The sequence below is a fragment of the Epinephelus fuscoguttatus genome, linkage group LG11 (assembly GCF_011397635.1).
Source record: "Epinephelus fuscoguttatus linkage group LG11, E.fuscoguttatus.final_Chr_v1".
Classification (NCBI taxonomy): Eukaryota; Metazoa; Chordata; class Actinopteri; order Perciformes; family Serranidae; genus Epinephelus; species Epinephelus fuscoguttatus.
The window spans coordinates 22,840,956-22,856,955 of NC_064762.1; the positions used below are offsets into that span (position 1 = coordinate 22,840,956).

Consider the following 16,000-nt stretch of genomic DNA (forward strand, 5'->3'; position numbering starts at 1 on the left):
CCTTCACTGCTTATCACACACACAATGTGACATGGCAAAGTAGAGTGAGGATCAGCCTTAATCAACCATAATGGGTGATAAAATGAGCTAAGCCACTGATACAAAACGCGGGCCTCTCCTTAGTTTCAGATCCTCCTCAGTATTCTAACCCAGTGCAACCTCATAAGCAATTACAAGCATATTATGCAGGAATAACAAGAAAACAAGAGAATAGGAATCTAAGAGCAGCAAGTAACACACAAACCCTGTATTGTGTTTTGACTAATTGAGGTGTACGCTTTTGAATTGCACAAAATGGGTGGAAAGGACTAAACCTGCCAAGAATATTGACAACAAAATGCAAATCAGATGTGTTTAGAATTTCAACACAGCACCTCACTGATCCTTTAGATGCAGTGGATATACACTGTGAATAATGCATCACACACAGGGCTAAGGCCTACAAGGGCAGCTGAGTTTGGTGGTTTTAATACATTAAGGAAATGTGCTGAGCGCTGTCACACACATTCGTCAGTACGACTAGGGGAATCGAGCTGAGATCTTCAAACACGGTTATCGGAGACACGTCTTAACATGTATTCAGGGATTTGGGGATAGAATACCTTGCTCTGTTATAATCAGTGCAGGATGTATGTGATCAGTGTGTGGTTACAGAACGTTATCAGACTGTGAGAGATGGAATAAAGACATGACCTGCAGATGCCCACCTGTCAGCAACACTTCTCACATGGAAAGCGTGTGTAAGAGCTTTCATGCATGCACACGTTGAGTGCATGTGTGTGCCGAGTTTCTGTGTGTGCACAGGCATTTGTTGAGCTGATCTGTGCTGTGCTGAGCTGTACTCTGTGTACTGGGCAAATTCAAAGCAATCTGCCACCTCTCCCAAAACTAGCCGAGCACTGACTGTAACACAAAGGACGGCGCAGAACACCTGCTGAGATGATGGAGATGGCTGGCAGCCAAGACGACATATGGGTCTCATTCTGGCCCTAATGAAGACAACCTGACATAAATATCGAACAAAACGGACCGCTCTGGAGACCTGCGCCGTCCCACCGCAGTGTTGCTGACATTGACTCAAACATTTGATCATCCTTGGGGTGTTGAGGCATTAGAAAGGAGAGCAGAAGTGTGGAGTGAAAGCAGAGTTGGGGATGTAATACGATACATTTAATGCATAACAATGCGGCTTCCCAAAAGCATAAACATCTCAGTTTTCTTTGAAGCCTTCAAGTAATAGAGCATGCCATCCACAGCTGCAGGATGAAATTATTTTGCTGCTGTAAACAAGAGCTCGCTCACAACCCTCACAAGGTGTATGAAGTGTCAGAACACCTCAGCAGTAAAAGAAAAGCTTCTTGAAGCTTGAAGACTTTACTATCCTTAAGCTCTGAGCCCGTGTCAAAAAAGACAAACATCAAGAGCAAGCACACAGGTAATTAAGATAAGTCAGTGCTTGAAAGGAAGCTGTTTTCGTGCATATTCAAAAGCAGCAGCTGGAAACAGCAACGTTTAAACAACCTACAGTATGCGCTTTTGATTTTTTTTTTTTACCATAAGGTAGAGCAGATGAATACTGTGCCAAAATACTGTTCTTCCAGTTGTACTGACTGCCTTGTTCTTTGACCCACACAGACCTTCTCCGCGGGATTTTATAACAACTGGAAAACAAACAAAAAAGTAGCAGCAATGCCACTTGCTGCCCCAACCTTTGTCCTTGTTGTGATCCACGTGGAAGCCTGCAGCCAGCTACTGAGGCTACCTGTTAATACTACCGCCTGACAAGGAAACTGCGGCTGCTTAGAGAGATAATGGCTCCAGTGACTATAGACACAATAATAGCCTTCTCTCTGGGAAGAAATGTTGCATTGCCAGTTCGCAGCCCTTCGTGTTGCCTATTTATAGCACAACATAATTAATACGTTGTAATTGAAGCATATAAGCAAAGCTGAAATGTACAGCACACAGTACAGAGGCCCCATGCTCTCGCAGGGGAAAAAAGTCAAGCAAAGATGTGAAATAATAATCATCACAGCTGTCAAATCACATATCAATGGACATTCCTTTCTGCCTTTTTTCTATTTTTGCAGCAAAACCCTGGGCTAATCTTCAGCCTGGAGTTATATATTATAAATGCTGAACAGAATATGCAAAACAGAGCAGAGCACTTCTGTCATCATTGCACACAGACAAAGGAACTTTCCTACAGTTCGTGACAGCGAGGATTAATAATCATCTATTACTGCCAAAGTTCATCAGCTTCCTGTTTCGTAGGGTGCCCGTGTCGTGCCAAATCATACCCAATGCCATCTTAGGATCCATGTTTCACAGCTGGAGCCATAATTCCTTGGAGGTTCAGACCATCCAATTTAGCACTCTCATATTATCACGCCGGCTGTAATCCGTTCATTAGGGAAACAATCTCAAAGTCTTTTTTGATAATTAATGGCATTTAAATGATGATGTGATGTACTGTATATGTGGGAGCAGCCTTCCTTATAGCATGTTAATGATCCACAGCATTCTGCTAATCAGTCAATTAATCACCATCTTATGAATTTAATCTCTTACTTAGGCACTGTTCTACATAATGGGTTTTAAACATTCAAATTCATGCTCGGATTACAAATCAGTCTCGTTCTGATGTCAGGCTCTTCTTCAGACGGTCTCCTGTTGACAGCTTCTGATTTGAGATGTTATTAGATGTAACATGTTATTTTTCTTCTTCAGCACACCATGTTTTGTCACAGTGACACAGCACAATGCAACCATTGAAATTTCCGCGAGAAGCTATTAAAGCTCCATGGTTGTTGTTCTTTTTTTATGCTTATCCTGTATGGGTGTACATACAGTTCATGTTCTTCAAGGGTGGTATTTTCTGATGAAAAATAACCTCTCCACAATCTTTGGATCTCATTCAAAAACCTCAAAAGCCTATTTTGCTTTGGAGATTTCACACAACACAGCTGAAAACAAACTCATGTTTATTTATCACATACTTAAATCTCTCATATCAAGAGCTCAGTTAGTCGAAATGGGAGTGAAATAGAAGCCTTTGATTTGGAAAAGTAAACATAGTGGTGGAACAATTTGTAATGCATTTCTGAATTGGCTTTTTAAAATGAATCCAATCAATATCACTAAAAGGTTAGCAATTTGTTTTTCTAAACTGATCCGTAAATGGCACAAGCTTTGGCTTTCAGTTTCTGTTGGAAAAAAACTGTTGATGACAAATTTAGGGTTGTGACACCTTTTATTTTATTGATGGTCTTTTCAACCTTGGTACAACTTTCCAAAAAGACTAAAAAGGTGCTTTGGATGTTGTGACAAATGATGTTATTAATGATAAATAGTTAAAAGCTATTAAAAAGAAAAGCAGATTTGGGGTTACGAGGTTGTGAACACAATGTTTGAGTGGTTAGATGGTGTTTCTATAAGAGGGCTGCTGACAATTTGAACGAAAAATAATTTATTGAAGGAATGGTTTGACATTTTGGGAAATATGGTTATTCTAAAGCTAGCCTAGCTCTGTCTATAAGTAACATAATTATCAACCATCAGATCACTAATTATTTACTAGTTAACACGCTAATGTACATCTCGTTGGTTGAATTTGTACAAATCGGACAGAGCAGAAACAGTTCAGAATTTTAAAAGGGGATTATAGGCCAGAAAGTGTTGGTAACTATATGTTGATTGTATGCATGTGTATGCTGACCCCTAGCTCCAAGTCAAATTTCTCTAAGGAGACCAATAAATGAACTGAACCGAACTGAACTATTTCTTGGCTAGGGCCAGTAACTTCCTGGAGCCTCAGCTGTTTGCCTCACAACTGCCCACAGAAAATAGTCATCTTTACACTTTGACTGCAGGATAGTTTTGTTATCTTTGGACAGAGCTGAGCTAGCTGTTCCCCTTGTTTCCAGTGTTTATGCAAAACTACCAGCTGCTGGCACCAGCTACATAGAGGTCGACCAATGTTAGATTTTTAAAGGCTGATATAATAATGTTAATTTGGAACAGGAAGAAGACAACAGCCAATTGATCAGCTGATACCCAACACCACCCCCTACAAAAATATTTAACAGTGTTGGGAATGAACTGAACTTCTAAGCCAAGCTAATAAATAAATGAATAAATATGAAAGTTGACATCATACAGTACAGGCCAAAAGTTTGGACACACCTACTCATTCAATGCGTTTTCTTTATTTTCATGACTATTTACATTGTAGATTCTCACTGAAGGCATCAAAACTATGAATGAACACATGTGGAGTTATGTACTTAACAAAAAAAGGTGAAATAACTGAAAACATGTTTTATATTCTAGTTTCTTCAAAATAGCCACCCTTTGCTCTGATTACTGCTTTGCACACTCTTGGCATTCTCTCCATGAGCTTCAAGAGGTAGTCACCTGAAATGGTTTCCACTTCACAGGTGTGCCTTATCAGGGTTAATTAGTGGAATTTCTTGCTTTATCAATGGGGTTGGGACCATCAGTTGTGTTGTGCAGAAGTCAGGTTAATACACAGCCGACAGCCCTATTGGACAACTGTTAAAATTCATATTATGGCAAGAACCAATCAGCTAACTAAAGAAAAACGAGTGGCCATCATTACTTTAAGAAATAAAGGTCAGTCAGTCCGGAAAATTGCAAAAACTTTAAATGTGTCCCCAAGTGGAGTCGCAAAAACCATCAAGCGCTACAACGAAACTGGCACACATGAGGACCGACCCAGGAAAGGAAGACCAAGAGTCACCTCTGCTTCTGAGGATACGTTCATCCGAGTCACCAGCCTCAGAAATCGCAAGTTAACAGCAGCTCAGATCAGAGACCAGATGAATGCCACACAGAGTTCTAGCAGCAGACCCATCTCTAGAACAACTGTTAAGAGGAGACTGCGCCAATCAGGCCTTCATGGTCAAATAGCTGCTAGGAAACCACTGCTAAGGAGAGGCAACAAGCAGAAGAGATTTGTTTGGGCCAAGAAACACAAGGAATGGACATTAGACCAGTGGAAATCTGTGCTTTGGTCTGATGAGTCCAAATTTGAGATCTTTGGTTCCAACCGCCGTGTCTTTGTGAGACGCAGAAAAGGTGAACGGATGGATTCCACATGCCTGGTTCCCACTGTGAAGCATGGAGGAGGAGGTGTGATGGTGTGGGGGTGTTTTGCTGGTGACACTGTTGGGGATTTATTCAAAATTGAAGGCACACTGAACCAGCATGGCTACCACAGCATCCTGCAGCGACATGCCATCCCATCCGGTTTGCGTTTAGTTGGACGATCATTTATTTTTCAACAGGACAATGATCCCAAACACACCTCCAGGCTGTGTAAGGGCTATTTGACCAAGAAGGAGAGTGATGGAGTGCTGCGGCAGATGACCTGGCCTCCACAGTCACCGGACCTGAACCCAATCGAGATGGTTTGGGGTGAGCTGGACCGCAGGGTGAAGGCAAAGGGGCCAACAAGTGCTAAACACCTCTGGGAACTCCTTCAAGACTGTTGGAAAACCATTTCAGGTGACTACCTCTTGAAGCTCATGGAGAGAATGCCAAGAGTGTGCAAAGCAGTAATCAGAGCAAAGGGTGGCTATTTTGAAGAAACTAGAATATAAAACATGTTTTCAGTTATTTCACCTTTTTTGTTAAGTACATAACTCCACATGTGTTCATTCATAGTTTTGATGCCTTCAGTGAGAATCTACAATGTAAATAGTCATGAAAATAAAGAAAACGCATTGAATGAGAAGGTGTGTCCAAACTTTTGGCCTGTACTGTACGTATTAACTGTAAATAATCTAGGTGGGAGTCAAATTTATTTTATGAGCTATTATTTTCCCTTAAAGTCAACCTTGACTTTGTGTATGGAGCCTCCATGCAAAACAATGATCAGAGATGGGCAGTAATTCTTAGTGACATTTACAACTGCAGACTTGTTGGCTTATTTAAAAGTGTGAAGCCCATGAGCATCAATGAATTACTAACATGTTTAACTGCCTTCTTACCAAATATAAAGGATATATAAAATATAAAATATATAATATAATATAATATATAAAAATATGTTTTCCTGCTGTTGATGTCCCTTAAAATGTCTGATCTTGACTATACTGACTTGCATCTGTGCAAAGTTCGTCACTAGAGAGGTGTTTTCACATTCCTCTACTGAAGGGGGCGATGTCTGCACACTTCCCTAGAATCTGAGATTCGAACATACAACAGGCAATCACTGTCTAATGCAGAAAATGCATGTCAACGAGGGAACAGACTTCGACACAGGACCCACAAAGAAACCTGAATATCCGGCATAGAGTTTGCTTATTACAGGTTATATAAAAAACTAAGCTAGACAGAGTTTATTTTTGTGCAAACTCTGACTAGAGTCTTACTGAGGCTCAAACATGTGAGGCTGAATCTCGCCGATGTTTGTTTGAACGCCAACTCTAGCCATCTTGATGTGTGCTGCTCTTTCACTGGTCAACCCAGCACTACTGTCCAATCGCCAGACCTAACTCCACACTTCAGTTTAGTGCTGTGACACTGCTGGAGACAAATGAAACCTAGTGCAAGCAGAAGTTGTGGGCGAGATGTAAGGCCAGATCCAGAATTTCTCAATGAGGGAGAAAGAGTAGATTAGACACTGAGACAGACCTACAATAGTGAGTTTGTCAATGTAACATGTCCTCTCTGGTATGACGCTTTGCACGCTCTCTACACCACAGTCTGGGTTTATATTCAACTCTGTTTGGCTGCAGAGTGTCCATTAAAACCTGATATCGAAGACCTACCAAGTAGTTCAGGTGATACTGTCTGTTAACTGTTCTAAATTAACGTGCTGCCTACATAATAGTATGAGTAACCACAGCAACAAGCTGTCAAAGGCACCGTTAACAGCTTATTTACAACACTGAGTGTGGTCCTCAAGGCTTCATCCTTTGAATACCGCAGGATGGAAACTGTAACACACAAGCGGCACTGGCCATCTCAACTTACTGTGTCACATCAACGAATCTTGCTAGCATTATGTATTGCGGCTACTTTCTGGCTCATAGCTGAACCCAAGGGTTCTTTGAGCTGACAAGACTAGAAATATCTCCTGTTGTTACTGTAAGTTGTATATAAGGTTTGCTGTATTAACTGGAGTAGTGACTAACATCTTCACAGCATTAGAACCTGATTGGGTGGTAATGAGAGTTCCAAGTATGAGGTAAACCCTCAGGTCTTAATAGAGAAACCAAGTTATGGCTTGTGGAGGACTTTAGATTTTGACTGCATAAAGCATGGAAATATAAATGTCTGTTCTTTATTTTTTCTTTGGAAAGTGATCATGGTATCAGCAGCACAATACCCTTTATGGTGTCCATTATCAGGAATTAATGGCCTTCACAGAGGCAACAATTCCTGATGATTCAGTTTCAGAAAGCAGGTTTAACAAACTCTGGGTGTAACCCTGAACTCTGAGTTAATGAACGCTGAGATGGAAAGTTTTCAGTTTCAGAACAGCTGATCAGTGTCGAAAAACTATGTACTCTGAGTTAAGCTCGTGCATTGTGAATGAAAACAGCCATCAACAATGGGGCTCCAATACCATGATTCACCATAGCAACAGGTTAATAAAAAGCAGAGCCGCCATTTTAATCCTGCAGATGTAGACATATTAATGTATGTATGTGGACTGTGCACATTTACCTAAGTGTCAATAAAAGTGTCAGTGTGTGGAGTGGGGTAAAAGTGTCAATAAATTAACACAATAAAAAAGGCCATAGTCTACATTAGGCATACAATTTAAATATGTTTGTTCAGCTTTAATATGACGGGAATAAAACACAGGAGCTAGCAACTGAAGATGAAAAATATCTCTGGTTTAACAGCAATCAGCAGCTTTATGTCAGCTACCTCAACAAATGGTGTAAATTTAAACACAGTCACTGAAATTCTGTTTAAACATGTTCAGACTAGACACAGTCTATTTAAAAAACTCATTTTGATTCTGCTCATCATAATTAGTAACCTATAGGCTCATCTCCAATATTATCTGAATTATGTTCCATTAATGTGACTAATCATGTCATGAGTGAGAGGTAATTATTCATGCGTAAGCCTACCAATTTTACAATTTAAACCATAGAAATAAACTTTTATGTTTTAAATCATTTCATTTTGATGATTTAAACTGTGTGCAATAAACATTTTAGTGGCAGTGCTCCAACAAACTGACAGCTGTCTTGTGTAAAGGAGTACAGTGTTACATACATCTCAAAATAAGTACATGCAGAGGTTTTATTCTGAGCGGGGGGTAACTCAATTTCAGAACCCATCGGCTATTGTCTGACGACGGTAAAGCATAAATATGCAGATATCTGTGTGTAGAGATTAGGTGTGACTTGATGCTGTGTGATATTGTAATGTAAGGGCGAAAAACGCAGAAATGATGGACAGTACTATCTATAGTTACCGCTTTTATGCTGATAACTAATATCCAAACAGGATTTTGATTCTGACATACTGTAAACCTTTACTAATCAATGTGATTCGATGCACGCTTTGATATGAACTGAATCAATGAGGAAATAAAACTCTGTGTCTAGCTCTGTCAGAGGGAGGAGACAAAGAGAAACTCAGGGTTTGTTAAATAAAACTTGCCTAACCAGGCATTATCTCTTACCTACTGTAGTGTCCTCAGTTCTGAATCAAACAATGTAAACATATACCCCAAACATTCTCCTGAGTGTCATCTTTCCTAGTTCATGTCTATTGTGAAGATCAAGACTTTATACTCTATGACGTCATAAGTTTGGGATGGCTACATACTGCATAAGCTGTAAAGAAAGTTTCATGATGACTTGCTTTAGCTTAACAAGTTTGGTTACAGGAGTTCTCTGATACAGTCATACCTTGATTTTAAATGTACCTCAGCTGACAGAAACACTAATGTGATTTAGTTGTGTTCTGCCCGAAGGATCCAGTGACAGGAGGAGCAGGCAGGAATGAACAGAGCGGAACAGAGCAACAGATAAATTTCAGTTTCTGCTGAAGCTCACCAAACTCAAACCGAAGGGAGACGTTGCTCAATTAACACATTTCACTTTCTTTTACTCAGCCTTGTTTTGCTCTCTATGCTAATGTTTAGACACGCTGTGTTATTTATGGACGAGGCCAGTGCACACGGTGGGCTCCTGCTGGCGAGTTAAGCACTCGGCATCTGTGCACTTTCTTTTTGGAAAGTGCTGTAAACGTCCGGCTGTTGATGAGAGGCCCCGCCTGACCCGACCCGTCACACGCTTCGACACACACATCAGCCGGAATACTAAACAGGTCAAAACTGAAACACCTTGAAACATCATTCCCCAAAAAAAGACTGTAAATGGAGTTTTGACTTTAGGTAAAAAAAAAACATGAGGATGTTGTCAAGATTTAAATACTGAGTCTGCATGAAGCGGACGCATTATAGTTGAAATGTGGTTTTGTTCTCTGTGCAGTGAATTTCCTTTACTACTACGCTAAAACAGTGCCAAATAATCCTCCAGTAAAAATTTTTACTGCATACAAACTGCAATCATAATTTCCTTGTTTCACTTTAGAAACTACACCAGACTGACTCAAAAAATATGCAGGAAATGAGCTCTTTGCCATCGTCTCTCCCATTTAGCCGAAGAAGAAAATGCAGTGCCAAGTAAAGCAGAAAAAAAAGAAAAAATGGTGCAGAGCAGTTATCTACTATATGAGGCTTTAAAATTGGTTTCTACAAGTTCTTGTAATAAATCTTCCATTAATTCAACTCCCAAAATCAAACTACTGTGTATTATGGCCCCAAATATGCTGGGTATAATAACATTACCATCAGAGCATATTGAGCCATGCATCCAGATGTCTTGTGACACATCGCAGACAATAGAGAGGTAATGACATCCTGAAGCAGTCTGACTGTAACATGTGCAATATGTTCTGCCCTATCAATAGTGAAACAGGCTCTATCTGAGCCAAGCTGACACATTGCTTGGCTCCTCATATGTGGAGGGCCGTTGGCAATGAAAACTGTGTTATATGGCCCAATAGTGCTGACAGGTTTCTTTCTCCTTCTCATCTGCCCTACCCCTCTTCTCCTCTTTATTTCTCCTTCTTCTAGGCTGTGGAGAGGCTGGCACGTGGCAAGAGGAGGGGGGAAGGATGGATCTTCAGTCCGGTGTAAGAGCCTCCCCCCAGGGAAGCCGGCGTCGGACGCAAGGCCTCATGGGCCGTTGACCTGCTGTCTCTGTGATTTATGGCGGCTGGGGGCCTCTGGCCACTGCAGACTCCTCTCCTCTCTCTCCTCCGTTTCCCTTCGCACACGCTGCAGGATTGCAAGGAGCCACACACACTGCACCACCATCTACACGAGTATCCAAAGAGGAATTCCTCGCACATGCTGGGCTGCAGCACGGGCGCGCGTACAACTCCTTCTGCCTACACTGTCTCATACAAAAATAAACACCTCCATAAACATTTCTACACTGCAGCACTATATCCCACGATCCCATCACATGTCCATTAGAACGAGTGTGCTCTAAGAGTGTTCTCCATTTGACTGTGTGTGGATTACTATCAGTCATGGTGTGTCAGCTGTAGAGCCCTTGGTGTAGTTGCTGCTCAGGGGCAGAGGGGGATCAATGGAAGTGCGTTGAGTAACGAGGTGATGCTCCTGTTTTCACATGGTCTGAGAGCAATCAGCAGCCAGCATCTCTCCACTGACTCCACACACTGCTCTGCTTCTACACTGCAATAACCAACCTCCTCTACGGACTATTAGTGCAGTGACTTATAGTATTATTCTAATATTAGACACACTAGCTGGACATTTGCTCCTGTGCGCACCAGAGCTGTCAGAGCACCTTAAACACCTTTTTTTTCTCCAGCCATAAAAGGTTTGGAGTGGACACAGTGCCGTATTTATCTTCTGGACTATTTTTGCTTTTGAAAGCTGGGGACTGAGAGTGAGAGCCAGCAGGTGCCCTCGCCATGGTGTTGCCGCCCCCAGACAAACGCCACGTGTGCCTGACCACCATCGTCATCATGACCAGCATGGCCTTCATGGACGCCTACCTGGTGGAGCAGAACCAGGGTCCCAGAAAGATTGGTGTGTGTATAATAGTGCTGGTAGGGGATGTGTGTTTCCTCATAGTGCTGCGGTATGTGGCAGTGTGGGTCGGTGCCGAGGTGCGCACCGCCCGAAGAGGATACGCCATGATCCTCTGGTTTCTGTACATCTTTGTCCTGGAGATCAAGCTCTACTTTGTCTTTCAAAATTGTAAAGCTGACAGGAAGAGTTTGGAGACAGTGGCCCGGAAGGCTTTGACATTGTTACTATCTGTATGTGTACCAGGCCTATACTTGGTTCTAGTGGCTCTGGATAGTATGGAATATGTGAGAACTTTCCGGAAGAAGGAGGACATGAGGAGTCGTCTATTCTGGGTGGCTCTGGACCTGCTGGATCTGCTGGATATCCAAGCAAACCTGTGGGAGCCCCAGCGGACAGGCCTGCCCATCTGGGCGGAGGGCCTGATGTTCTTCTACTGCTACATCCTGCTGCTCATCCTGCCTTGCGTGTCGCTCAGTGAAATCAGCATGCAGGGGGAGCACATGTCGCCCCAGAAGATGATGCTGTACCCAGTTCTGAGCCTGGTCACCATAAACGTGGTCACCATCCTCATACGAGGTGTAAACATGGTGCTGTTTCAGGACAGCCGTGTTTCCACCATCTTTGTCGGAAAGAACGTGGTGGCCATAGCCACCAAGGCGTCCACCTTCCTGGAGTACCGCAGACAGGTGAAGGAGTTCCCCCACCCGCAGAACGCCATGGCGCTAGAGCTGCAGCAGAACAGCCACACACAGCCGCTACCCAATGCCACCAGTTTGCCACATGAACCTACGCCGGCGCAGGACGTCATCGACACATGACCACCAGCGCTGGACTGAGCACCATTACTGACTGCTTTTTATGAAAGCCCCAGGAGTGGAGGTAAATAGAGAAATCAGCTGCATGACAGGATGATATTCTGCTCTTGTCAAGCCCACACGAACTGCTGTGAAACCATAAAAGAGATTTTCAGCATCACCTGCCTGTCAGAACACACTGTAAACCTACACTTGACTCTGAGTGCAGCGTGCAGACTTTAAAAATCAAGTCAAAGGTTTTTATCGTGCTATTGTGTTTTTAATTGTTTCAAATGTTTTAAAAGTTCAAACTTTTATTAGAGACAATCTTCACAGCGTGCGGCCTAGTGACATTATGTTGTGTAAAATGGACAGTTGGTCCCCTCTTGGTGAGTATCTTGTATTTTTAAAGGTCACTTTTTCGACAGCGCATCTGTGGCATTTCCTTTGAATTACAGCACCAAAGGATGTACCACTCAGCGTGCAGCACTGATGGAGTAGAGGAGCAGAGAATGACAAGGGTCAGCCATGGGGAGCTATCTGTGCTGTGCTAGAGCAAGGCTGGTGGCAGACGAATGCTTTCCTGTCTGTGCTTGGTTCTGCTGAGAAATGAGCTCTGTGGAAGCTGCTGCCTCGGTCAGTGTGACGCTTTACGACCAAAGGTCTGATTAAAGCACCGGAGCTCAGCACTATACCATCCACTGCAGGCATCCAAGCGTGTGTTTTACTGTGTGTGTGCGTGTGTCTACATGCACGCACACTAGAGTATGTGTGCCTGCAAGCGTACATGTTCACCACAGGAGGTTAGGTTCATTTCAAATTGTTTTGGAGCAGGTGTGAGTGGTTGATGTATGTGATGGATTGCAAATGAGACAAAATATGTAGTGATGTCAGAAAAAAACTAATATGATTGGGGTAAGATACTTTTTGTTTCCTGTACTGTACATTCCTCTAAAACTAGCTGAAGCCTTGAAGTCAGAGAATGCAGAGTGTCCAGAGAACGCCTCACTCAAGAATCGACAAAAGATAAAACATAAATACTATAACTTACAAACAGAAAATACTTTTTTCTGATGTTTATTATTATTAATTATTATTATTATTATTATGTACATTCTTTACTTGTTGGAGGCCAATGATGTTTTAATAAAAGTATAAATAAAAGAATAATTATGAGAGCATGGTTTCTTTTTCAAAATTGCTCATTTTGATTAAACAAATATTACTTTTTAGCTAAATTAAGGAGTATCTGGTGCTCTTGATGTACTTAAAAGCAACAGCTACATAATAGCAACATAACAGCAGAGCCACTTCTGTTATATTTTGCATGAAAGCATCCATACAGCACATAAATATTTAGGCTGAGCAGCCTCCTCCTGGAATCCAGCATTAATTTTCTACCCCTCAGGCTACGATGTTTGGGGAAAAGAAGCAATAAATTTATCTTTAAAATGTGATAAAAATGTATGAACCTTTTCTCAAACTGTTTCTCTCTTTTCCTCCCAGTTCTCTTTATCGCGTCCCACATGCTGTTTGTTCTGTTAACACTAATCTTCTCTGCTCCGACTCAGTATCAGTTATAAAACAGAACTTTTTCAAAAACAGCAGATGAATGGCCTCCGTCTTTCCACAGAGAGTTTTATTGACCAATCCAAAAGTTGTGGTGGGAGATGAAGAGGTGAGCAATTAGGGCAGTGGTTTACTGTCGTCAGGTTAACTAAGGTTAACTGCTGATCTCAGCTCACAGAGTCGCACTCCATTAGCGATAACTATGTCAGCTGCAGAGAGACAAAGAGACTGGATGAATACCAAAAGAGTGAGGGTTCTTTTTACTTTACATAATGTAGGGCATTTTTTAAAAGATCAGTCTGATTTTATTCACAGTTCTCAAAATAGTTCAAAGCTGTTTATTTGAACCACTCAAGGTAAATCAGACTGACTGGACTGCAGAGACCTGAGCAAACTGCAGTTTACAAAGGTGCATTGGGACTGCATTTATTCTTAAGCATTAAATGGGATGCACCCATACAAATACCAGAATCACAATTGGTCCAATACTGGTCTTATGTACTTGTAATCATACTCATAAAATGACGCCAGTACAAAGGCACTTGATACTATTTTACAGCAGCATGCCGTTAACCCTTCGACAGTTAAGCAATTATGACAAAAGTAGAGTAGTCTGCAAACTATGCTCTGCTAGACTGTCAAGAGGAGGAGCAAAAAATACCTCATATAACACATGTAGTCCCATACAGCATCTAAAGACCCAACATGGTGCAGAGATCAAGGAGTTGGCTAATGCTAGCAGGAAACAGCAACCAACTCTGGCACAAACGCTACAGAAGCAAGCAAAAATGTCCAGAGAAAACCCACACGCAGTAAATAAAAGACGCTCCTGATGACCAGCTGGCTGTCTGCTGTGGATAATATGGGCTTTCACTGTCTTTCCAGTGTAATGTTGCCGAAGTATGAGATTCCCAGCCGTCACAACACAGAAAATAGTAACTTGCTACCTAGATATAACACCAGTTCTATGGGTATGTGCGTAGCCCTTGTCACGTAAAATTAAATTTTACCTCCATTATTAAAGAGGCAACAGCCAGAATTTTTTCCTAAATATATCATTATGAAAATAATGTGGGTTGCACAGGGTAGTGGCCACAGTAAAATCAGACCATCAGCGTTTACATAGGTTACTTAGTGGCTTTGCAATCTTTGTAATAAGCTTCTGTCATCGGGGGGCGAAATTTCGCGGAAAAAATCTGTTTTACGGCAGGAAATGCGTCATGTATTGCGAAACTGGTCGGTCAGCCAATCAGGGACTGGAGCTGGTCCTTATGAGGAGCTGGGCATGAGATAGTTGCGTCGCAAGCACAATGGCAGATGGACAAAGTTTGGAAACAAGTGAAAAACGGCGTAGTGAAAGAAAACGAGCTCCTCTGTCTGAGGAGGCAAAGGAGAGTGACAAAAGAAGAGGAAAAACAAGAGTAAACCTCAGCCAGGCGTTCAAGAGATGGAGGGAGCTCCGTGACCAAAGAGGCTTCAAAACCGATGTCCAGCTAGCTTTCTTTCTAATGGATCAGGGACCGGGTACCGAGTGTTGGTCGGCTGACATCCTCGTTGCCATTCTACGGCAAACCTCTGACAGCGATACCCCCCTCCCTTCCTTCTTTTCTCTTCTCACAGAGGCAGCTATCGACGGACGTCGCCCAGCTAAGTTACGCCCACCTGTGAACACTGGACTTTTCGCAGCAACGGCCTTAGACTGAGGAGCATCAAAATCAGTTAACGTTAGTCCACACAGCTCTCCCAAGCAGAGAGTAGGGAGATCATGTCGGTCACTGGCCATAAATGTGAGGGCAGCCTTCGCAGCTACTGGTCGCCCAGCATCTCCGATCGGCAGAAGTGGGGTAAAATCCTCTCCTCCGCTCCCATTTGTCTGGTGAACGCCTCTCCTCTGTCAATACACTCTGCCAGCAGTTTAATAATATTGATGCCAGTTGTAACATTTGAATGTTTTAGTACTAAGCCATGTTCTAAGCGGGATAATGTATAGTGAGCTGGTGACTGTTGAAAAATAACTCAGCTGCGCGTCGGGTTCCCATTCCCCTGTCGGGAGTTATTTTTCAACAGTCACCGGCTCACTATACATTATCCCTTACATGTCTACTGTTGTTTGTACTGATACTGTAAATACTGTTATAATTTACTGTGAGTTGTTTGTACTGGTACTGTGCATTCTGGTATAATTATTTGCATTACTATTTTCATTTTCATTTCATTATTTTCTTCAGATAAATCTGATAATTCTTGCTCAGTCTCTTTACTCATTTATTTAGTAGAGTGTCCACACACCTTCTCAATATACATATACATAGAGGTATACAGGCGGCTTTACAGCCTACATTTTATTGATTATCTCTGATCCCCACGGTCAATGTGGTCGTTGCGACAGCGCAAGCAACACTGCTGTGGCACCAAGCTAAAAAAAAAAAAAAAAAAAAAGAATCCTATCTGTTGTCTCTGTAAGTACCTCTAATCGGGATATCAGTAGTTAACCGTTAATTGGTTAAGTGTT

General features: G+C 42.1%; 1 protein-coding gene and 1 long non-coding RNA gene across 3 annotated transcripts in view; one reads left to right on the forward strand and one right to left on the reverse strand.

The window, feature by feature from the left end:
* Positions 1 to 16,000, reverse strand: part of LOC125897521 (uncharacterized) — a 37,076-nt gene that overhangs the window by 13,101 nt on the left and 7,975 nt on the right. The window lies entirely within an intron of this gene.
* tmem121ab (transmembrane protein 121Ab) lies at positions 10,520 to 13,048 on the forward strand. The gene has a single exon (XM_049590912.1). The coding sequence runs from the start codon at positions 11,005 to 11,007 to the stop codon at positions 11,941 to 11,943; it is 939 nt and encodes a 312-aa protein (XP_049446869.1). The 5' UTR covers positions 10,520 to 11,004; the 3' UTR covers positions 11,944 to 13,048.